The 23,986-nt window shown below is 40.7% G+C and overlaps 2 protein-coding genes across 2 annotated transcripts; one reads left to right on the plus strand and one right to left on the minus strand.

Moving 5' to 3' along the window:
* The first annotated feature begins 7,332 nt into the window (after nt 1-7,332).
* Nucleotides 7,333-12,016, plus strand: LOC311090481 (uncharacterized protein). The gene is made up of 12 exons (XM_084125772.1): nt 7,333-7,493; nt 7,589-7,836; nt 7,913-8,068; nt 8,258-8,335; nt 8,931-8,978; nt 9,071-9,196; nt 9,366-9,536; nt 9,649-9,944; nt 10,034-10,625; nt 10,748-10,920; nt 11,044-11,258; nt 11,480-12,016. The coding sequence occupies exons 1-12, from the start codon at nt 7,358-7,360 to the stop codon at nt 11,851-11,853; spliced, it is 2,613 nt and encodes an 870-aa protein (XP_083981898.1). The 5' UTR covers nt 7,333-7,357; the 3' UTR covers nt 11,854-12,016.
* A 110-nt stretch (nt 12,017-12,126) lies between these two features.
* LOC311090482 (uncharacterized protein) lies at nt 12,127-17,710 on the minus strand. Its single transcript, XM_084125773.1, has 4 exons — nt 17,444-17,710; nt 15,399-15,634; nt 15,124-15,308; nt 12,127-12,916 (listed from the first exon to the last, which is right to left on the minus strand). Exons 1-4 carry the CDS (start codon nt 17,694-17,696, stop codon nt 12,358-12,360), a joined length of 1,233 nt encoding a protein of 410 aa, XP_083981899.1. The 5' UTR covers nt 17,697-17,710; the 3' UTR covers nt 12,127-12,357.
* Between the last annotated feature and the right edge of the window lie 6,276 nt (nt 17,711-23,986).

Below are 23,986 nucleotides of genomic sequence, written 5' to 3' on the forward strand. Positions count from 1 at the left end.
GTTGGATGGTTGTTAAGCCCTCCCCCTCGGTGCTTTTGGCCGTATTTCTTAAAGGAACAGTTGTACGTGAATTACGAGCCTGTGGATCGGGCAGCATTTTTCATTTAACAGTGAAAATAAATACTCCTGAAAAGATTATCTTGTCTGCCTCTATAAATGTTGTAAGCTACGTGGTAAATTCAACCAGAGTACTTATATTGTATTTAAGTTCCATTTCTTACTAAATGTCTTTTTAAAAGTAGGGAGAAACGTGACATTATGTTTCCAACTGAGATTTAATGTAATGTAATTTCTGTTCTTTATTAGAAGTTATCCATTACTCCAGTCTAACATATATATATATATATATATATATGTATGTGTGTATGTATACTGGACAAAGCATACTCGACAAACCATACTAGAGGTGTCATTACTTTAGTATTTCTCAAGTTCTCAAAAAAACAAGCACGTAGAGGTATAGATAATTCCATTCTTAAACGAAATCTTGCATTACAACATTTTCTAATGTGTTATTATTGAAATATGGTACCCAGAATTTGCCTCTCCATGCAGCTTTGTGTGCCGACGAAGCTGGAGGTGTCATTACTTTAGTATTTCACAAGTTCTCAAAAAAACAAGCACGTAGAGGTATAGATCATTTCATTCTTAAACGAAATCTTGCATTACAACATTTTCTGATGTGTTATTATTGAAATATGGTACCCAGAATATACCACTCCATGCAACTTTATGTACCGATACAGCATACTGGAGGTGTCATTACTTTAGTATTTCACAAGTTCTCAAAAAAACAGGAACGTAGAGGCATAGATGAATTCATTTGTAAATGAAATCTTGCATTACAACATTTTCTGATGTGTTATTATTGAAATATGGTACCCACAATATGCCTCTCCATGCAACTTTATGTGCTGACGAAGCATACTGGAGGTGTCATTCCTTTAGTATTTTACAAGTTCTCAAAAAAACAGGAATGTAGAGGCATAGATGAATTCATTCTTAATTGAAATCTAGCATTACAACATTTTCTGATGTGTTATTATTGAAATATGGTACCCACAATATGCCTCTCCATGCAACTTTATGTACCGATACAGCATACTGGAGGTGTCATTACTTTAGTATTTCACAAGTTCTCAAAAAAACAAGCACGTAGAGATATAGATAATTCCATTCTTAAACTAAATCTTGCATTACAACATTTTCTGATGTGTTATTATTGAAATATGGTACCCAGAATATGCCTCTCCATGCAACTATATGTGCCGACGAAGCATACTAGAGGTGTCATTACTTTAGTATTTCACAAGTTCTCAAAAAAACAGGAATGTAGAGGCATAGACGAATTCATTCTTAATTGAAATCTAGCATTACAACATTTTCTGATGTGTTATTATTGAAATATGGTACCCACAATATGCCTCTCCATGCAACTTTATGTACCGATACAGCGTACTGGAGGTGTCATTACTTTAGTATTTCACAAGTTCTCAAAAAAAACAGGAACGTAGAGGCATAGATGATCATTCTTAAATGAAATCTTGCATTACAACATTTTCTGATGTGTTATTATTGAAATATGGTACCCAGAATATGCCTCTCCATGCAACTTTATGTGCTGACGAAGCATACTGGAGGTGTCATTACTTTAGTATTTCACAAGTTCTCAAAAAAACAGGAATGTAGAGGCATAGATGAATTCATTCTTATTTGAAATCTAGCATTACAACATTTTCTGATGTGTTATTGTTGAAATATGGTACCCACAATATGCCTCTCCATGCAACTTTATGTACCGATACAGCGTACTGGAGGTGTCATTACTTTAGTATTTCACAAGTTCTCAAAAAAAACAGGAACGTAGAGGCATAGATGAATTCATTCTTAATTGAAATCTAGCATTACAACAGTTTCTGATGTGTTATTATTGAAATATGGTACCCACAATATGCCTCTCCATGCAACTTTATGTACCGATACAGCATACTGGAGGTGTCATTACTTTAGTATTTCACAAGTTCTCAAAAAAACAGGAACGTAGAGGCATAGATGAATTCATTTGTAAATGAAATCTTGCATTACAACATTTTCTGATGTGTTATTATTGAAATATGGTACCCAGAATATGCCTCTCCATGCAACTTTATGTACCGATACAGCATACTGGAGGTGTCATTACTTTAGTATTTCACAAGTTCTCAAAAAAACAGGAACGTAGAGGCATAGATGAATTCATTCTTAATTGAAATCTAGCATTACAACATTTTCTGATGTGTTATTATTGAAATATGGTACCCACAATATGCCTCTCCATGCAACTTTATATACCGATACAGCATACTGGAGGTGTCATTACTTTAGTATTTCACAAGTTCACAAAAAAACAGGAATGTAGAGGCATAGATGAATTCATTCTTAATTGAAATCTACCATTACAACATTTTCTGATGTGTTATTATTGAAATATGGTACCCACAATATGCCTCTCCATGCAACTTTATGTGCTGACGAAGCATACTGGAGGTGTCATTACTTTAGTATTTCACAAGTTCTCAAAAAAACAGGAACGTAGAGGCATAGATGAATTCATTCTTAATTGAAATCTAGCATTACAACATTTTCTGATGTGTTATTATTGAAATATGGTACCCAGAATATGCCTCTCCATGCAACTTTATGTACCGATACAGCATACTGGAGGTGTCATTACTTTAGTATTTCACAAGTTCTCAAAAAAACAAGCACGTAGAGGCATAGATTAATTCATTCTTAAATGAAATCTTGCATTACAACATTTTCTGATGTGTTATTATTGAAATATGGTACCCACAATATGCCTCTCCGTGCAACTTTATGTGCTGACGAAGCATACTGGAGGTGTCATTCCTTTAGTATTTTACAAGTTCTCAAAAAAACAGGAATGTAGAGGCATAGATGAATTCATTCTTAATTGAAATCTAGCATTACAACATTTTCTGATGTGTTATTATTGAAATATGGTACCCACAATATGCCTCTCCATGCAACTTGATGTACCGATACAGCATACTGGAGGTGTCATTACTTTAGTATTTCACAAGTTCTCAAAAGAACAGGAACGTAGAGGCATAGATGAATTCATTCTTAAACGAAATCTTGCATTACAACATTTTCTGATGTGTTATTATTGAAATATGGTACCCAGAATATGCCTCTCCATGCAACTTTATGTGCTGACGAAGCATACTGGAGGTGTCATTACTTTAGTATTTCACAAGTTCACAAAAAAACAGGAATGTAGAGGCATAGATGAATTCATTCTTAATTGAAATCTACCATTACAACATTTTCTGATGTGTTATTATTGAAATATGGTACCCACAATATGCCTCTCCATGCAACTTTATATACCGATACAGCATACTGGAGGTGTCATTACTTTAGTATTTCACAAGTTCTCAAAAAAACAAGCACGTAGAGGCATAGATGAATTCATTCTTAAATGAAATCTTGCATTACAACATTTTCTGATGTGTTATTATTGAAATATGGTACCCACAATATGCCTCTCCATGCAACTTTATGTGCTGACGAAGCATACTGGTGTCATTACTTTAGTATTTCACAAGTTCTCAAAAAAACAAGCACGTAGAGATATAGATAATTCCATTCTTAAACTAAATCTTGCATTACAACATTTTCTGATGTGTTATTATTGAAATATGGTACCCAGTCGGCCCATACAGTTGCATGGAGAGGCATATTCTGGGCACCATATTTCAACAAAAAAACATCAGAAAATGTTGTAATGCAAGATTTCGTTTAAGAATGAATTAATCTATGCCTCTACGTTCCTGTTTTTTTGAGAACTTGTGAAATACTAAAGTAATGACACCTCCAGTATGCTGTATCGGTACATAAAGTTGCATGGAGAGGCATATTGTGGGTACCATATTTCAATAATAACACATCAGAAAATGTTGTAATGCAAGATTTCATTTACAAATGAATTCATCTATGCCTCTACGTTCCTGTTTTTTTGAGATCTTGTGAAATACTAAAGTAATGACACCTCCAGTATGCTGCATTGGAACATAAAGTTGCATGGAGAGGCATATTCTGGGTACCATATTTCAACAAAAAAACATCAGAAAATGTTGTAATGCAAGATTTCGTTTAAGAATGAATTAATCTATGCCTCTACGTTCCTGTTTTTTTGAGAACTTGTGAAATACTAAAGTAATGACACCTCCAGTATGCTGTATCGGTACATAAAGTTGCATGGAGAGGCATATTGTGGGTACCATATTTCAATAATAACACATCAGAAAATGTTGTAATGCAAGATTTCATTTACAAATGAATTCATCTATGCCTCTACATTCCTGTTTTTTTGAGATCTTGTGAAATACTAAAGTAATGACACCTCCAGTATGCTGTATCGGCCCATACAGTTGCATGGAGAGGCATATTCTGGGCACCATATTTCAACAAAAAAACATCAGAAAATGTTGTAATGCAAGATTTCGTTTAAGAATGAATTCATCTATGCCTCTACGTTCCTGTTTTTTTGAGATCTTGTGAAATACTAAAGTAATGACACCTCCAGTATGCTGTATCGGCCCATACAGTTGCATGGAGAGGCATATTCTGGGCACCATATTTCAACAAAAAAACATCAGAAAATGTTGTAATGCAAGATTTCGTTTAAGAATGAATTAATCTATGCCTCTACATTCCTGTTTTTTTGAGAACTTGTGAAATACTAAAGTAATGACACCTCCAGTATGCTGTATCGGTACATAAAGTTGCATGGAGAGGCATATTGTGGGTACCATATTTCAATAATAACACATCAGAAAATGTTGTAATGCTAGATTTCAATTAAGAATGAATTCATCTATGCCTCTACGTTCCTGTTTTTTTGAGAACTTGTGAAATACTAAAGTAATGACACCTCCAGTATGCTGCATCGGAACATAAAGTTGCATGGAGAGGCATATTCTGGGTACCATATTTCAATACTAACACATCAGAAAATGTTGTAATGCAAGATTTCATTTACAAATGAATTCATCTATGCCTCTACGTTCCTGTTTTTTTGAGAACTTGTGAAATACTAAAGTAATGACACCTCCAGTGCGCTGTATCGGTACATAAAGTTGCATGGAGAGGCATATTGTGGGTACCATATTTCAATAATAACACATCAGAAAATGTTGTAATGCTAGATTTCAATTAAGAATGAATTCATATATGCCTCTACGTTCCTGTTTTTTTGAGAACTTGTGAAATACTAAAGTAATGACACCTCCAGTATGCTGTATCGGTACATAAAGTTGCATGGAGAGGCATATTGTGGGTACCATATTTCAATAATAACACATCAGAAAATGTTGTAATGCTAGATTTCAATTAAGAATGAATTCATCTATGCCTCTACGTTCCTGTTTTTTTGAGAACTTGTAAAATACTAAAGTAATGACACCTCCAGTATGCTTCGTCAGCACATAAAGTTGCATGGAGAGGCATATTCTGGGTACCATATTTCAATAATAACACATCAGAAAATGTTGTAATGCAAGATTTCATTTACAAATGAATTAATCTATGCCTCTACGTTCCTGTTTTTTTGAGAACTTGTGAAATACTAAAGTAATGACACCTCCAGTATGCTGTATCGGTACATAAAGTTGCATGGAGAGGCATATTGTGGGTACCATATTTCAATAATAACACATCAGAAAATGTTGTAATGCTAGATTTCAATTAAGAATGAATTCATCTATGCCTCTACATTCCTGTTTTTTTGAGAGCTTGTGAAATACTAAAGTAATGGCACCTCCAGTATGCTTTGTTCAGTACATATACACACACACACACACACACACACACACACACACACACACACACACACACACATACATACATATACACATACTGCATATATACAAACATATATATATATATATATTGTATATATACAAACACACACATATATATATATATATATATATATATATATATATGTACATACAAACATATGTATATATATGTGTATATACATATATATATATATATATATATATATATATATATATATATATATATATATATATATATATGTTAGACTGGAGTAATGGATAACTTCTAATAAAGAACAGAAATTACATTAAATCTCAGTTGGAAACACAATGTCACGTTTCTCCATACTTTTCAATTATGTAAGTATCTGGATATTTGCCGCGGGGCGAGCGCTTCGATAACCTCTCTTTTTTGACCATACATGTTTGCATCCCTTTACCATTCATACTCATTTTGATGCATAGCCTAGGGTTTTTTTCCTTTCAATCTCATTACAATTTGATGTTGTTGTTTTTTTGTTGTTGCTGGAGACACTTGAAATAGACCTAAATACTATAATATTAAATGTAGCCTATTATGTCAAGAATTTGGTAATTGATGTGCAAATAAAAAATAGTCCCACAATTGTTTGAAAATGATTTAAAAAAATCGGCACGTTGTGAATTCCCAGTGATAGGCTTGACCAGGGGTGCGTTTCCAAAGCATTGCAAAGTTGTACGGGAACACATGTCTCATTTCGAAAGCTGTTGCTACGTAGGATACAGCCTCTGCAGGCTACAGTAAAAGTACAAGTGCCCTGATGAGTCTTCATTGGAGATGATTAGGGCTTTCGAAGCTTCGAACACACTTCGTGAAGCTTCGAAACCTTTATGAATATTTTTTTTGTATCTGTATCAAACTACCAAAGTCACGTGATTTAAAGGTTGTATCAGTGATTTCAGGCCCAAACATAAATAGTGTTCCAACCAATCATCGACAGGGGGTGGGTGTTGTGAGGTTTTGTGCTCGTGCACACGAAAACCTCACAACACCCTCCCCCGTCGGTGATTGGTTGGAACACTATTTGTTTTGGTTTTGAGTGGTTGGTGAAACCAATTGTTTTTGTGTGCAGATCTCAGAGCCTAGGCTGCCTACAGAGACGGGGTTTTTTGACGGCTTGCTTATGGGGCGGGCAGCTAGCGGATCGTTTGGAAAGATTAGATGAATGTGATCATTTATGTTTGGGCCTGAAATCGCTGATACAACCTTTAAGTATAAACGATCTCTGAAACCATGAGCCAGTGTCAATTCTATATGATTTTTTTTTATACCTGATCTCGGATTATAAATGTGTAGACATTCGAAGTCAAGACGAAATCTCATTGACCAGTGTTAAACTAAAGAAATAATAATAATAAAAAAAAATGAACTGTCTTTCAATTTCTCGTTATTCCTTTTCGAATAAGATATCAAACTGGTAAAATGTACACATTGATCAGAGGGTTCTCTTATTTAATTTATTCAGTCTTTAATGTTCTGTTTTAAAGGTACAGCCGGAAGACGAGAAAACCTTTGTTGGAATGTTTGCCTGTTTTTGCTTCCTGGCCCAACCTTTACAAAGCTACCTACAGTGACAGAACGAAGAAAAATTACACAAACTGGATTTGGTAATGGCACAGTGAATTATGAGATTTTTTTAATTATTATTATTATTTATAACAATTCAGTAATTTTATATCTTTTTCTTTCAAAACATCTTTAGGTAGCCCTGTGGATGACACAGGTAAAGAAAAAGTCTCCCAAATCCAAATGAATTGGAGTTTGGCAGATTTCAAACAATGTATCTGTCAAAGTTTCCCAGATGTCAGCCTGAATTTGATTGGATATGAATTAGCCAAGGCTGACAGAGGAAAGAAATTACAGAAGCTTCTGGTTACTTCTGTCAAAGAATTAAAGCAAGCTCTTGGCCGGAGTAGGCTGTACATTCTGCCATTAGCAGAATTATACCAGGTTTGTAATAATTTTCTTTGATAATGCTTTATGTAAAAGTGTGTTGTGGTGTAAATGACAACAGTTACCCACACAGGAATCACCACCTCCTTTGTGCCAGTCACAAAGTGCACCTGAAGCAGGAGCCAACTCTGAAAGTGTGGTGATTGACTCTGAGGACCCAACTCCATCTGTGGTGATTGACCTTACTGACTTTAGTGGCAACACAGATGACACTGCAGACAGCACAGTGGTAACTAAGAATAGACTTATAACGTTTTAAACCAATATGTACCAGAGTCTGTGTTGATCATTTGTTTCCCAGAAGCAAGACTGGATGTGATTTTTGTGGACTCTGATGGGGTTGGAGAAGGAGCTATAGATGATGGTGGACCAACCAGGGAATTTCTCATAAGTCAGATATTTTTTGATGTGTTTATAGGTCTTGCAGCAGTGGCGATCTTTGCGGCAAGAACAAGACAAAGAATTTGAACAATCTTTAATGGCAGATAGAGAAAAAGTAAGTAACTGTATTATTTTTTTCACTGCAACCCAGCAACCACCTAACATTTTACTTTCTAAATTTGCAAGTTTACATAAAAAAAACATGATAGTAGCATCCTGTTAGTCTTGTAATACTTCAGCTAATATGTGTAAATGTCTTTGATTAAGAACATTAAGCTATATATAAACTGCATTACCTGTATATATATATATATATATATATATATATATATATGTATATATATATATATATATATATATATATATATATATATGTGTGTGTATATATATAAACTTTTGAATGTTGAGGTCCTCTTTACTAATCTTGGGAAAATCGTGTTTTTGACCAGTTGAGTCCGGTGTGAAAGACATTTTTATTAAGGAAATTTTGATGTATTGTTACATGAACCCATTTAACCTTTAGTACATTTTCTGAATTGACATTAAGGTCTGGATGGTATAAGATGGTTGTAATACAAAAGAAACTATTTATTTGAGAGTATGGACATTAAACTGCTCTGTAATGTTTTTCTATGAACATACTAGTTCTAATAGGTGTAATATACATTTCTATTTAAATAGAATCCACAAATTCTTTATATTATAAATAGGAAATGAGACGCCAATGTTTAGAGGCACAGGAGAAGAGTCGACTACAGGTAAATGTTATTTTAAAAAATATAACTCATGATTTGTTTGTTTGAAGTAAAAAAAAAAGTACTGCATTCATGTAACCTTGGTTGCATAATAGGCAATTGAAGACAGACGGAAGAGGATTGCGAATTACGAGGAACCCATTGATGCTGTGGCAATCAAATTCAAGTTTCCTAATGGAGTGGAAAAAATTCGAAAATTCATCTTGTCAGACACAATTCAAGTAAATGACTGCTGATTTTTAATAAAAGGATAAACAATAAGCATAGAAAACAGTCATGATTTAAAATGTGTTTGGGAAATAATATAGTAATTAGCCTTGATGAAGAATGATAATTGTATAATAATGACACCAAGTGTAATCTACCTATGTTTCATGTGCTTCTTTTCAGATCTTATTTGACTTTGTTGGTCAGGATGACCTATCCAGTGAAGTATTCTATGTTCAAGATGCGATCTCATCTACACCTCTCGAAAATAACCTTTCAGGAACACTTAATGATTACAACATCCAGGGTCATTCAACTCTTTATGTTGTTTGGGGTTCACCAATGGATGCACACGTGAGTAACCCTTCTATTTATAGTCTCTAAAACTATTTTAGGTGTATATAGTTTTTTTTCTTCTTTTTTTTTAAATATATTTTTTATTTAAAATATTGGTCTGTATGTACAGGAAAGTCAAGATAAACAGAATGAAGCAAGCATTCAAGTGAATTCTGGTGAAGTTCATTTTACCTCGTCCTTTTCCAACCAGTCGCTTGCATCATCATCACATGAACCAATTACTTCTTTGCCACTGAATGATTGTCATTCCCCAACACCCCCAAACTGGTCACCTGCTCCTTCACCTGCACACTGGTCACCTGCTCCTTCACCTTCACACACATATCATCAGTGGTCACCTGAACGCTCTCTTCCCACTCAACCATCCTCTGTAACAAATGACAACTGTGAAATTATTTCAGATCAGTATGTTATGTTATACTTTAAAGGAATTTAAAGAACTAAACTTTTTCAGACACATGAAAGCAAACTTATTTTACCCCTTTGTGTTTTAGAGTTGATCTACAGATGATTTTGAAGAAGCTTCATAGCAGAGTTGATCTCTCATGTTGTCCCACAAGCAATCAAATCAATGTAAGTCGAGACAATATATTACAAGGTAGCCTGCACGCTTTCAAACGAAGGCGCTTCAATCCAGAAGCAAGACTGGATGTGATTTTTGTGGACTCTGATGGGGTTGGAGAAGGAGCTATAGATGATGGTGGACCAACCAGGGAATACCTACGCTTGTTGATGAGGGAAATCCAGATATCAAAAATATTTGAAGGGCCGGAAGACAACAGGCTACTGGCTCTTGATACTCATGATGAGGATTATCTAATTTTCTTTTCTTTTTTTCTTATGAAATTGAAATATATGTATATACTAAATATATCACTAAATATATGTATATATATATGTTTTTCAGCACTTGAGAATGGCTTGTACATGACCATTGCAAAAATGATTGCAGTGTGCATAGTTCATGGTGGAGTTGGCCCTCGTTTTTTTTCTGATCGTCTCTTTATGCAACTCTGTGGTACATGTACACTTCCAGTCTCCCTTGAGGAAATAGCAGACAGCTGCTTCAGAGAAAAACTCACAAAGGTGATTATAAACTTTAGACTTGTACATTAAACAGTCTCATCTATGCAGGTTTTTTTTATTTTGTCATTTGCAATGGATGCTTTGTGATTTCATGGCATAACTTTCTAATGATTTACTTGCAGATTAAAGAAGCAGACTCTGTTCAAAAAGCAAATTCTGCTATATCAGATGCTGGGGACAGTCTGAACATGATGGGAGCACTTAGGTACATCTCATCACTTGAAGAGAGGGATTCCCTGATCCAATCTGCAGCAGAATACTTTGTGAATGGGCGGATAAATTTGGCTCTCAGACAGTAAGTATCCATCATGAGAACCATATAAATGCTGTACAAAGGAAAAATGTAGTAAATGGAAAGTTTGGTTGTGGCTAAAATCTCATTATGACTTGATTAAAATCTCTAAATGTCCTGTGACAGATTTGAAGAGGGTTTCAAAACTTTTGGTCTGATGGACGAGCTAAAAAATCATGCTGAAATCTTTGAGGACCTGTTTGTCAATGCAATCAGACCACTGGAGGCAAAAGATCTGGCAACTCTTTTCGAAGTGGACTTCTCACCCCTTGGCAGCAACAAAAGGCAACTGGAAAATAAGACCATCTGTTTCTGGAGAGACTGGTTAATAGATGTAGAAGGTAGGTGTTTTAGTGCTTTATCATTTAAACATTACAACCACTTTGTTGTAAAAAATGTATTTGCATTTTAATGTGATTTTGAGTGACACATTTTTGTGAAGTTAAATTTCTTTCCAATAAAAAAATTAGTTGGCTTGAGAAAGCCAACATACTGAATATGATATTCAATTTAAACCTTATTCTGCTTCTTTGTGTGTCTGTCTGAATCTGTGTGGTTACAGAAGGTGACTGCAATCCGTTGACACTAGAAATGGTGCTGCAGTTTGCTTCTGGAGCCTCATCTGTGCCTCCTCTTGGATTCCCCCATCAGCCAAAAATTGAATTTTTACTTACATTTGGTCAAGACACCAGAATATTTCCAGAGGCCAACACATGCCTTATTGTTCTCAGACTTCCAATTCACAGTACCTACAAATCTTTTAGAACCTACATGACCGAAGGTATTCTGCAGTCGCCAACCTTTGGCACCATGTACCTTGTTCATGTAAGGGTGATAAAAGAAATACTTGAAATAATTCTCTTAACACTCAAACATGCATTTTACTGTTATTGCATTTACTGTTATTGTTGTACTGTTCTTACCTTTAATGTTTGATATATATATTAGCACAACTTGCTGTTATGTACTTTTTCAATTTAGTGGAATTAAAACTGATGATGATAAATCGAGCAAATGAAGCAAAATGTGCTAATTCATGTTTCACTGCATAAATGGAACAATAAAACCTGAATCAATTTTGATTGCATTTGTCTGAATCCTTTTTTCACATTGGAGTCTAGTAATCCTGCTAAAAACATTTTGTCAGAGCATGAAACAGACAGTGTGGTATTTACCTGAAGGCATTTAATAGTTTTTTTTTTAGAGGGGGGGTCCCTTTGAGATCGTCAAGTATCCAGAATACATAAACATTATCATTCTGATGGTGCGTTTCAAGAAAAAACAGAGTATCATAAATTGTATCTCAGCCATCTTGTAATGTGTTTGCAATTTCTCTGCAGCATGTCTGATACTTAGCAGTAGTATCTGAGATGGTCTCAATTGCCTGCATAATGTTTTGCTGCTGCTGATGGCTCAGATTGATTCTGGGTTGCTCCACAACTACAGCAGGAAAATGACTTCACCAAAAACATTGCTGATGGCTCTGCAGTTTGTCTCCATGTTGGCAAGCATTCCTGCAGTCCATATTTGGACAGGTGTTTTATTGTTCTCAGTTCTGATTTTGTGGTGATTCCATCCTTCCCTAAATAGACCCAGTCTCCTTTGTATCTCTGGCAGGAAGACAATTTGCAGGGACATCTTTTGGACATCATCATCTGGATCAAGGATCTCAGAATCCTCAAGAGTGTAGAACAAGTTGTAAAAGTACTGGAGCACATGCAGGAAAACATCTCTCCAAAGTCGCTCTATGCGTTGATTATGAACAGATTCTCCTGTTATGTGACTCCTCCGTTCCACCCCTTGAACAAGATTCATGAAGAGGGCGATTTGTGAATTTTCCCCTCCATGGTCAGATCGCACTCGCGAAGGAAGGCCATAAAGACATGTGGCCTTCACAAACTCGGTCAGCACAGTGGAGGCACGGTTATTTGTGTTGCAGCTCAGGTAGGTTATAAGGCGAGATTTCCCATCAATGGCTCCATGTACAACAAAACCCCACCTTGTATAAAAAAAAAAAAGGCATAGAAACAACACAAGGTTAATTAAGCAATAAAAAAATAAGTGCATTCATAGTATCTTAAATGTCACTAGTAGAGCTCCAAACCATAAAATAAGATGGGGCAGATCTGATCCTGGATCGTAGCGATAGATGATTAAGTGCTTGTGTTATAGATTAGCGGAGTGCGATATTGACAAATTATTTCTTGATATTTTTGTGGATTTTGTAAATAATGATAACACAATATTTGTAGTATATTTGTACTCTTATCATGAAAAATAACTATTATAAAAACTGCATTATATTAATTTGTGTTGTTAATTTTAACCTTTAGTAATGATACCAGCTGATACAGCATTAGTTAAGAGATTTATTTTTCCTTGAGAAAAATTAGCATGTAGCTACTGTACCTGATATTTATCTAAATTAATCGATATTGAACAAAATTTCATGATTTTCATGATAAACTTGCAATTTGATTCCAATCTTAAAGGAATACTTCACTTTAAAATTAAAATTCTGTCATTATACTCACCCTCAAGTTGTTTCAAACCTGTATGAATTTCTTTCTTCTGCTGAACAGAAAGGAAGATATTTTGAAGAATGTCAGTAACCAAACAGTTAACTGGAACCATTGACTTCCATAGTATTTTTTTTCCCGACTATGGAAGTCAATGGGACCAGTTGACTGTTTGGTTACTGACATTCTTCAAAATATCTTCCTTTCTGTTCAGCAGAAGAAAGAAATTCATACAGGTTTGAAACAACATGAGGGTGAGTATATGATGACAGAATTTTCATTTTAAAGTGAAGTATCCCTTTAAGATCGGAATCAAATCACAAGTTTATCATGAAAATCATGAAATTTGTGTCAAGCACTTAAAATAACAGTAGTCTATCCGTCATGTAAACATAACATGTTGTCACTAAACTTAATGAAGTTCTATTTAGTTACCAATTGTTTTGACAACCACAATATTGTGATGCAAGGTTTTTTTCCTCAAAATGGATTTGTAAAAAAAAAAAATTAATTACAAGTGATTTTTTTCCCTGCTGTTCACACTTGCTAAATATGATTCCAATTAGATATGCACAAAAATTGGGTTTGGCCTGACAGTCTGAATAAGGCTTTTTCGACACAGGATTTATGCCCAGAAGCCCTTCCTGATGTAACCCAACACTGGAAGTGCACTAACTTGTGCAACCCCAGTACTACTAGGGCCCTGTTTACACCTGGTATTAGGATGTGTTTTGGTCGATCGGATCACAAGTGGATTAGGGAGACAAATTCCCATTTACACCTGGTGTTTAAATCCGTCTCTTTTGTCCACTTTCGACCACTTCTGTCCTGATTTCTTTCAGAGGAGGGTCTATGGGCGGATAAATGTATGGGCTTTTTAAGATCTTTCAGTCTAATGGACGAAATAAGCTCATGCAAGGTACACTGAAAAAAATTATAGTTGAATTTACTAAATTTGTTTATGGTAAGTGGTTGCACACAATTGATTTTAGCTACATTTAAACAAATGCATTAAGTTGAACTAAAATGTATTAAGTTCAACTTAATGCATTTGTTTAAATGTAGCTAAAATCAATTGTGTGCAACCACTTACAATAATGAATAAATTCAACGAATCATTTTTTTCAGTGTACATAATGACGGAATGAAGGAGAAGATTGAAAAACACAGAACAGCAGCTTTCGTTTCTACTCTGACAGCCACAAGACCAGCCGAACACAGGGAGTGTGTATTAGAAATCAGGAATGGTGAGAGAACATTGTGTTTGGTATGTTTTTCGTCTTCAAAACCAAACTTGGGTCTTCCGCCAACAACGTTTAAATCCCATCTGGTTAGAGCTCTTCCCATAATGTTTACGCATTAGGTCAGTAGGAGGAGAGTAGACAATGTTTTGTGGTTGTTCGAACACAGTCTACCACATTTTTTGCGTTTACACTATGAAAGCATCCGGTCAAATGCTTTTTCAACTACCTCTGGAAGTGTTCAAAAGCTCAAAGTTTTAGACCATGTTTAAGCCTGTATTTAGCATCGTCCACTTGTAATCCGATCGACGAAAACACATCTTAATACCAGGTGTAAACAGGGCCAAGGACACTCTCACGTGCACTCACTCCTATGGGCAATTTAGTGTTTCCAGTCCACCGAACCTGTGTCTTTGTATTGGGGGGAGGGATGAATAGTGTTTTACCTAATCAACCGCATATTCCCATCTATGTGCCATAAACTGTTTGGATGAGGAACATGGTAGACTCTTCTGGCAATGGCATTACTCCACCTGCGTGCAGTCGCGGTGGGATCGATTAGGGTAAGGGCTTCTCGGACTCTGCACCGCTGGACAAACAGCCCTTCTCCACGTAGCAGCCCCCTCATGATCTAAGAAGAAATGATAAAAGCAAATGTATTTAATCTGACGGACAGTATGGATGCAGAATACTGAATTTGACTTTCCTTTGCCTAACACACCTCACTTCCTGTGTTGGGATAGAGACTGTGAAGTCTTCTGACATGCTGAATGAGCTCTTCCTCAGTCACTTGTCTTTGCAGCTTTCGTATAGGAATTCCGAGCTGTTTAGTTTTCCTATAAATAAATGAAGATGAGCAGCCCAGAATATTGGCCATCTGCTTAATGGTGTGTCCCTGTTTCATTAGAAACTCAATTTGCTGCTTTGAAACATTAATGGAAGGTCTTCCACGTACACCTATGACAAAAAGAAACAAAGAACAATTGAACAACAATTAACAGACACCGCTGAGGCCACATGAGCATTCATAACAGTGTGTCTCCACTGGTCGCTCTGCTCCGCACCGCTATGAATGTCCGTGCGGCCGTGTGCATTTTACTTAATCTAGTACGTTTTCAATCTATTAAGTAGGCCTAGTCTAAGTCTAATCTATTAAATGTAAAAATCATAATTAAAATTATTAAATACAATTAAATATGAAGTGTCTGTGTTCCTGTAATAATAGATAATACATGGGAATTAACGGATTAATTTACAAAATTGCATGTAGTCCTTACAGGTGAAAATAATCTTGTTTAAAACAACCAGATTTAATGTCAATTCAGCAAAGAATTCTACCCTGCACATTCCTCACTCACTTCAGGGCTATTGAGGCCAAACCTCCTGCATGCACTGTGCATCCTGCAGATAATTTGTTTCATTTTACATTTTAAATGGGACTTTTTTTTACGAAACATTCATGCTTTTCTGTTGTTCTAAGAAGTAATCAAAAATGTCTTATTTATTTTTTTTTTACAATAATTGTAAACTGTTACTTTGCATGCATGTCTGCTTATGACCAAACAAAATGTTTATATAAATGTTTGTGTATGATACCATTTGTATAAATTACCCCAAAATTCCAATTAATTCCCATTTAGTTTCTAACAAGGAATATTTCCCAAAACTCCAGTCCATGAAAAGTTTCTAGAAATGTTCTACCCCTTTGCAACCCTACTAGGGCTTGGGCGTCGTGACGTCATACTTGGCGTGGCGGCCATGTTGATGTACTGTTGTCCTGTTGCTACCCCCTTGCCCTTCCAGCGAAACAGATGTTTTCAAAGCATCGTTTTGCTTACTTGAAGGCAAGCGTGATATTGGCCTTTTTAAGATAACAGCGTGGTTGTTGTGAGAGCACGATTTCACGCCAATCTGTAAGCAAAGTCACGTTAGATCTAACAGTTAGCTTAACAACTCGCTTAGTTAATGCTGCAGTTTTGTAGTACGAATTTTTGCTGTCAGCAGAGGGATAGCAACAGAAAGATGAATGTTGAAATTTCCATTTTTCGGGATATTTTATAGGAAAATACTAAAACGGGAAGACAGCGGGAAAAGAGCTCAAATGCGTGAGAAACCCGGAAAAAACGGGAGGGTTGACAGCTAACTACACTTTTTTGCCGATTTTGTCCACATAACGTTACTGGTCCCTGGCTTCCCTATTTAACGTATCCCCGTAAATTCCACATACTTTTCGGGACTTTAATATCTTTTTCTTTATTTTCTTTCTCCCAACTCTGCTTCTCCTCGTTCGACTTGCTGTATGTTTACATTCGCGAGGCCATCAACATGGCCGCCACGCCAAGTATGACGTCACGACGCCCAAGCCCTGTTAAAAAAAAAAAAAAAAAAAAAAAAAAAAACTGTCTACTATGTAAAATTGCTCTGAGGTCAGGTTAAAAAATACTGAAAAACACATTAATGAATTAACAAAGATCGCCCCAAGCCGAAGAACCATTGAAATCCCCCAAAGTTATGTCGTAGTTAAAATTAATTTGAACATTTGCGATTGTTGCCAGTGGGTCTAAATTGGTTTTAATTGCATCAAAGAGGCCAGTCTGGGGTATTTTTGCAGTAAATAGCTAATTCTGAACCAGAGACGGAGAGTCGCCACGTGTTCAAGAAAGACGTCGTAGTGACCCAAATATAGCCTAGTTTTAATCATTTAAACGTTCTCAATTAACAGGTCTAACATTTTAATAACTTGGAGAGAACAACAATTTTACTCACCTAAATGTACACGTCCGGCAGAGTAGGACCGGTCTTGCTCTACATTTTGCACCAGCAAAATCCTTCTTAAGTCGATGAGCGAGTCTTTAAGTTCGTCCGCTGTCTCTGTTCTTAACAGACCGGCAACTCTTGATAAATTTCTGAGACATGCCTCTATGGCACGTAGATGTCGTTGACCACAAATGCCATAGTGGTACGTCCTTTCAATGGCATAACATTGCCTTCCAATTTGCCTCAAAACCTCCTCTGCCATTGCCAGTTTGTTCACAGTTCTCTTACGAGAGGTTCTCTCGTATTGCGTAAGTTGCTTACGCTACGGGAAAGTCTTCTTTCTTCGAGATCTGAAGCCAAAAATTATCCTTAATTTTGTATTCATTGTCAACGCAGTGCGGCAGCCGGCAGACCAAGGCAGGCTGTATAAGCGTGCTCATTGGCTGCTCGGCGGCAACTGCTTAAGCCTATCAGTGAGCCTCGTGAAACGTGGCCTCCAATGAGGGCGCTTCGCGCCCTCCACACCCTTCTAACCGTCAAGATGGGTGTGGCCAGAGTGTATATAACGAAGGCTCACAGGCTGAATATCTGATTTTCTTGTCTTCAGCGAAGCTCTTCGCATCGCTGGATCTTGAGAGCCGCCGCCGTTGAAACCAGCGACCAGCAAGCCTAAGACAGCGCCTGAAGAAGCCGGCCGCCTTCGCCGCCTTCAGCCATCCGTGCCTGCTACGCTATCCGGCGACATATCCTTTTACTGCTGTGTGTGTTCGCCTACTGCGACACATACTTTCTCTCATTCTAAAAGAGCACGAGGCGTTTTTCTAAAAATGCCTCGTTTTTTCCTGCAGCTTGTGCCGCGAGCACGCCGCCACCGCACTCTCTACGGGCGGCTGCCCCGAGTGCGAAGAACTTTCAATGTCGACCCTGCGGGCTCGACTTGAAGTTTTCGACCAAGCTGTCGTTCCGCCTGTCCCTGCCGGGCCGCGCAAGAAGAAGCGCCGCTCGCAGAGACCACCGGACACTGATGTGACTGAGGAGCTCGCCGGAACTTCTCCCTCGAGCTTCTCTCTCGCTCGCTCTCTCCGCCCCCCCTCCCGGCCGTTCAACCGCCGGCTCTCGCCCGCGCCGCCGCCGCGTCAGGGGATGAGGCGAATGAGATAGATACACTCCCTCTGTTCGAGCCGCGCTACTGCGCCGCTCACAAGGGATGGCAGAAGCGGACGGTCCTGGAGCTCTCTTTACGTTACAAGAAAGCTACTCCGTCCTCGCACGTCACTCACCGGCGAAAGGAGAACAGAGTGTTTTCGTCCCGCCCTGGCCGGACCTACCTCCATTCCTCACACATTTCTCAGTCCCCTCTTGAGTTCAGGCGACTGGAATTGTTCATATTGCAATATACGAGCCTGTTATAAATACACGCACGCCTGCAAGCAAACGCCGTCGCAAGACATGACGCTCTTATATGCTCGCTCTAACCAAAAGCTAATGTATTCTCCCCTGTGGCTCAGTGGCAGAATCTTAGGCTTTTGCGCCAGGGATCCGGGTTCGATCCCGGCTCTCGCGGCAGATAAAAATGTATGCTGTTCGCTTCTCCAAGCTCGCGACAAGCTTTTCTTATTCACAGAAAGCAAACCCGCTCTCCCCCTTGTTGGGCCGCGCAGATTGCGCCGTTCACAAGGGATGACAGAGCGGACGGTCACGAGCAACGTTCAGCGCGCGCGCCTCACTCACCGGCGAAAAGAGGAGAGAGAGTGTTTTCGTCCCGCTGTGGCCGGACAAACCGCCAATTCTCACACATTTCTCAGTCCGCTCTTAAGTTCAGGCGGCTGGAAATATTACTATTGCAGTAAACGAGCCTGTTTTTATTACACGCACGCCTGCAAACAAACTTGAGGTCGCTCACTTATATGCTCGCGCTAACCAAAAGCTATTGTGTTCTCCCCTGTGGTACAGTGGTGGAATTATAGGCTTTCGCACCACAGACCCATGTTCGATCCCGGCTCTCGCAACAGATAAAATTTATGCTGTTCGCTTCTCCGAGCTCGCGGCCAGCTTTTCTTACATTCAGAAAGCGAACCCGCCTCTCGCACCCCTCCTACTCATGGTGCTTGATTATTATTGAGCCTCTATACACGAGGGAAGAAAAGACGGTTAAGTCCCGCTGCGGTCGGACCACCGTCAAAGCTTCACGCTCTGTCAGTCCCCATTGCCATGGCTACTGCAGATGTTTACCTCGCAGCCAACAGCCGGTATATCTACCCGCTCGCCTGCGCGCAACCACCGTTCTCACGGCGACCCAGAGAAATCTCAAATGAGCATAATGTCTGGTTGCACGGCTCACGCCGTATGTGTTTCAAATGCAGTGAATGTGCCCACGTTTCCGTGTTCACCCCTGCACACAAGCACTATAAATCCCGTGTCTCTCACAGAGCCCACTCTCATAAAGCAGGCAGAAGCCGCTCGAGTGTTAAAAGTAGGTCACGTGTCCACCTCCCCGTGCCCACACCTACTCACTGCCCGCTCTGTCACACGGCCTCTCACGACCGGTCATGTTTTAAATGTAAGTCCTGTGCGTTTTAAATGTAAGTCCTGTGCCCGCCCTCGAGCGCTCACACATACTAACAAACATTTCGCCCTGACGCCGCCCTCGCGCGTCGCGCCTCACACTGTATGTTCCCCGTCCAAAGCCACTGGGATACTGTGTGTAAAACGGCCAGCTATCGCTGCATGCGAGCCGCCGTATCTAAGCACCAAGAGCGCGCGCGCTGCGCCCGCGCTGCGCCCGCGCCTCCGTTTCGAGCTCTCGAGCCTGCGACGCGCGGCAATCAGAGCTCAGAGGCCATGCTGCCCCTGGCTGCACACGCGAAAGCGTGGGAATCTATTCCAGGCGCGTCAGAATGGGTGCTAAGCACAGTAAAACAGGGCTATACTCTGCAGTTCGCTCGCCGCCCTCCGCGCTTTCAAGCGCGTACCGAGACCAGAGTGAATGGGGAAGTAGCACATCTACTTCGAGCAGAAATAGCTACACTTCTGTGCAAAGGGGCTATAGAACCGGTTTTCCCCTTCTATGAGCGAGTCGGGCTTTTACAGCCGTTATTTCCTCGTTCCCAAGAAGGACGGAGCTCTCAGACCAATTTTGGATCTGAGACGTTTGAACAAAACTCTTATGAGAAGACCGTTCAAAATGCTCACAACCAGGCAAATTCTCGCGCAAATTCGCCCGAGGGACTGGTTTATATCTCTCGATCTAAAAGACGCGTACTTTCAGATCCAGATAATACCCCGTCACAGGCCATTCTTGAGATTCGCCTTCGACGGTCAGGTATATCAGTACACCGTCCTGCCTTTCGGCCTGTCGCCGGCACCCCGTACATTTACGAAGTGCATGGACACGGCTCTCGCTCCCCTGAGGGGTCGGGGAATGCGAATTCTGAACTACTTGGACGATTGGCTAATTCTAGCACAGTCAGAGGCCGAACTCATCGCCTACAGAACAGTGCTTCTAAGCCACCTGGACAGCCTGGGGCTCACGGTCAACTGGACCAAGAGCTCATTAGTGCCCAGTCAATCAACCTCTTTTTCTGGGTTTGGATCTGGACACTGTGGCAATGACGGCCCGCCTGTCGACACAGCGCGCGCGCTGCATTCGACGCCTAGCCGCGTCTTTCCAGCCGGGCAGCACCGCACCTCTCAAGACATTTCAGAGGATGCTGGGTTGTATGGCTTCAGCTGCAGCAGTGCTTCAGCTGGGTCTGTTACGTATGCGCCCGCTACAACGCTGGCTGAATGCCCGAGTGCCTCACAGAGCCTGGGCTTCCGGCGGCATTCGAATCAGAGTGACTCAGAGCTGCGTTTCAGCACTGAAGCCCTGGTTAGCGGCCGACTGGTACCAGCGGGGAGTGACAATGGGAGCCATCTCGCACCGCAAAGTTATCTCGACGGACGCTTCCACCTCAGGTTGGGGCGCTTTTTTTCGAGGGCAAACCGGTCTTTGGCCTGTGGTCAGACCAGGAGAAATGCCTCCACATAAACTGGAGATGATAGCGGTCGAGAACGCGCTCAAGCGCTTCCTCCCATTTATACAGGATCACCATGTGCTAGTCCGCTCGGACAACATGTCAGTGGTATCCTATGTGAACCGACAGGGCGGCGTCAGATCCAGAAACCTGTGCAAGCTGACAGAACGCCTTCTCGTGTGGGCTCACCGCTCGTTGCGCTCGCTGAGAGCCGCGCACGTGCCGGGCCACCTGAATGTCAGTCCAGACAGACTGTCCAGAGACATCATTCCCCCGGGAGAATGGTCCCTGCACCCCCAGACAGTCCAGTTTCTCTGGCGCCTATTCGGCAGAGCGGAGGTCGATCTCTTTGCGTCAAGAGACAACGCTCACTGCCCTAAATTTTTCTCGAAAAGCGAGGATGCGCTGTCCCAGACATGGCCCAGCCTCCCACTGTACGCTTTTCCCCCGATCAGTCCAGTTTCTCTGGCGCCTATTCAGCAGAGCGGAGGTCGATCTCTTTGCGTCAAGAGACAACGCTCACTGCCCGAAATTTTTCTCGAAAAGCAAGGATGCGCTGTCCCAGACATGGCCCAGCCTCCCGCTGTACGCTTTTCCCCCGATCTCCCTGTTACCACAGGTCATTGCGAGGATCAGGGAAACGCACCACCCAGTGCTTCTTATAGCCCCGCGTTGGGAGAACCAAACCTGGTACCCAGAGCTGGTGAGGCTGTCGCACTCATCCCCATGGCCGATCCCCGTGAGAAAGGATCTCCTCTCTCAAGCCGGTGGATCGATCTGGCATCCCCATCCAGAACGATGGTCTCTGCATGCATGGGTAATCAACGGATACCCGTTGACCTGCCAGAAGGGGTCGTGAACACGATCACGCAGTCTAGAGCCCCCTCCACGAGACGGCTCTACGCGTCTAAGTGGTCGGTGTTTTCTAAATGGTGCGCTACTAAGAGCTTAGATCCACGTGCATGTGGGGTCCCACGGGTGCTCTCCTTCCTACAAGAGCCGTTGGACAAGGGCAGGTCCCCTTCCACGCTCAAAGTGTATGTGCTTATTGCAGCGTTCGCTGAGACGACGCGCGGCCAGACATTAGGAAGGAACGAGCTTATTATCCGCTTCCTCAGAGGAGCCAGACGGATGAATCCCCCGCGGCCCCCCTCGGTTCCTATTTGGGATCTGTCCTTGGTCCTGGAGGCCCTGAAGGCTTTTCCCTTTGAACCGCTTGAATCTGTGGATTTAAAGTACCTGTCGCTCAAAACCGTTTTTCTGATAGCTCTGTCTTCAGTAAAACGCGTGGGGGATTTGCACGCGCTATCTGTTAGCCCTGCATGTCTTGAGTTCGGACCGAACGACTCAAAAGTCATTCTCAGACCGAGACACGGTTACATCCCCAAAGCGATTGGAACCCCTTTTAGGGCACAAATTATTTCCCTTTCGGCTCTGCCAGCATCCGATAATGGGGACAGTGATAACCTCCTATGCCCTGTCAGGGCGCTGAGAGTTTACATCACGCGCTCCGCCGCTTTCAGGCGTTCTGAGCAGCTCTTTGTTTCCTTCGGTGGGCGCACCAAGGGTCTCGCCGCCTCGAAACAGAGCCTGTCCAGGTGGATAGTGGACGCGATTGCAGCAGCTTATGCCTCCAAACACCTGCAGTGCCCTCTGGGTATCAGAGCCCACTCTACTAGAAGCATGGCCTCTTCGTGGGCATGGTCCAGTGGAGTTTCTATCCACGATATTTGTATGGCGGCGGGCTGGGCCTCCCCATCTACATTCGTGAGGTTTTATAACCTGGAAGTTCCCGCCTTACAGGCTAAATTGCTGTCAGTATAAGTGACATGTATGCTCTGCCCAGTCGCTCATGTGCAGACTACGTTCACATGCTGACGATATTTCTGGCATGTTACTTAGGGTGAAGTGTTTTATACTCAGACCGGCTGGTCCGCTCTGTTTACCATTCCCCGTTACGCGCTGTTTACCGGTGCTGGCCCGCGCTGCTGGCCGCCCGTCTTCCACTTCCAACGAGTATTGCGTAACCTGCCGTGTCGCGCCACGAGCTTTTGCGCTTCAGACTACGAAAACCAGATATTCAGCCTGTGAGCCTTCGTTATATACACTCTGGCCACACCCATCTTGACGGTTAGAAGGGTGTGGAGGGCGCGAAGCGCCCTCATTGGAGGCCACGTTTCACGAGGCTCACTGATAGGCTTAAGCAGTTGCCGCCGAGCAGCCAATGAGCACGCTTATACAGCCTGCCTTGGTCTGCCGACTGCCGCACTGCGTTGACAATGAATACAAAATTAAGGATAATTTTTGGCTTCAGATCTCGAAGAAAGAAGACTTTCCCGTAAGCGTAAGCAACTTACGCAATACTCGTTCCCTCTTCTAGAGAGAACCGAGGTTACATTAGGTAACCGAGTACGTTCATCGCAGTTCTTGAGCACGTAAAATATCACGCAAAAACGTCACGCTCTTATTTGAATATTTATAAGCAGTCGTCATTACTATGCACGTATCCAAAAAGGAATTCATTACTATGCACATA

This window comes from Abramis brama (assembly GCF_963993115.1).
Source record: "Abramis brama genome assembly, chromosome: 10".
Classification (NCBI taxonomy): Eukaryota; Metazoa; Chordata; class Actinopteri; order Cypriniformes; family Leuciscidae; genus Abramis; species Abramis brama.

Bases quoted from the DNA above. Each gene is read 5' to 3' on its own strand.
- LOC311090481 (XM_084125772.1), top strand. From the start codon at position 7,358: ATGTTCTGTTTTAAAGGTACAGCCGGAAGACGAGAAAACCTTTGTTGG. The intron at 8,979-9,070 runs GTAAATGTTATT...GTTGCATAATAG, and splicing joins AGGAGAAGAGTCGACTACAG to GCAATTGAAGACAGACGGAA. The intron at 10,921-11,043 runs GTAAGTATCCAT...GTCCTGTGACAG, and splicing joins ATAAATTTGGCTCTCAGACA to ATTTGAAGAGGGTTTCAAAA.
- LOC311090482 (XM_084125773.1), bottom strand. From the start codon at position 17,696: ATGGCAGAGGAGGTTTTGAGGCAAATTGGAAGGCAATGTTATGCCATT. The intron at 15,635-17,443 runs GTGAGTAAAATT...TTTTTGTCATAG, and splicing joins TGCCGGACGTGTACATTTAG to GTGTACGTGGAAGACCTTCC. The intron at 15,309-15,398 runs GTGTGTTAGGCA...ATTTCTTCTTAG, and splicing joins ATCCCAACACAGGAAGTGAG to ATCATGAGGGGGCTGCTACG.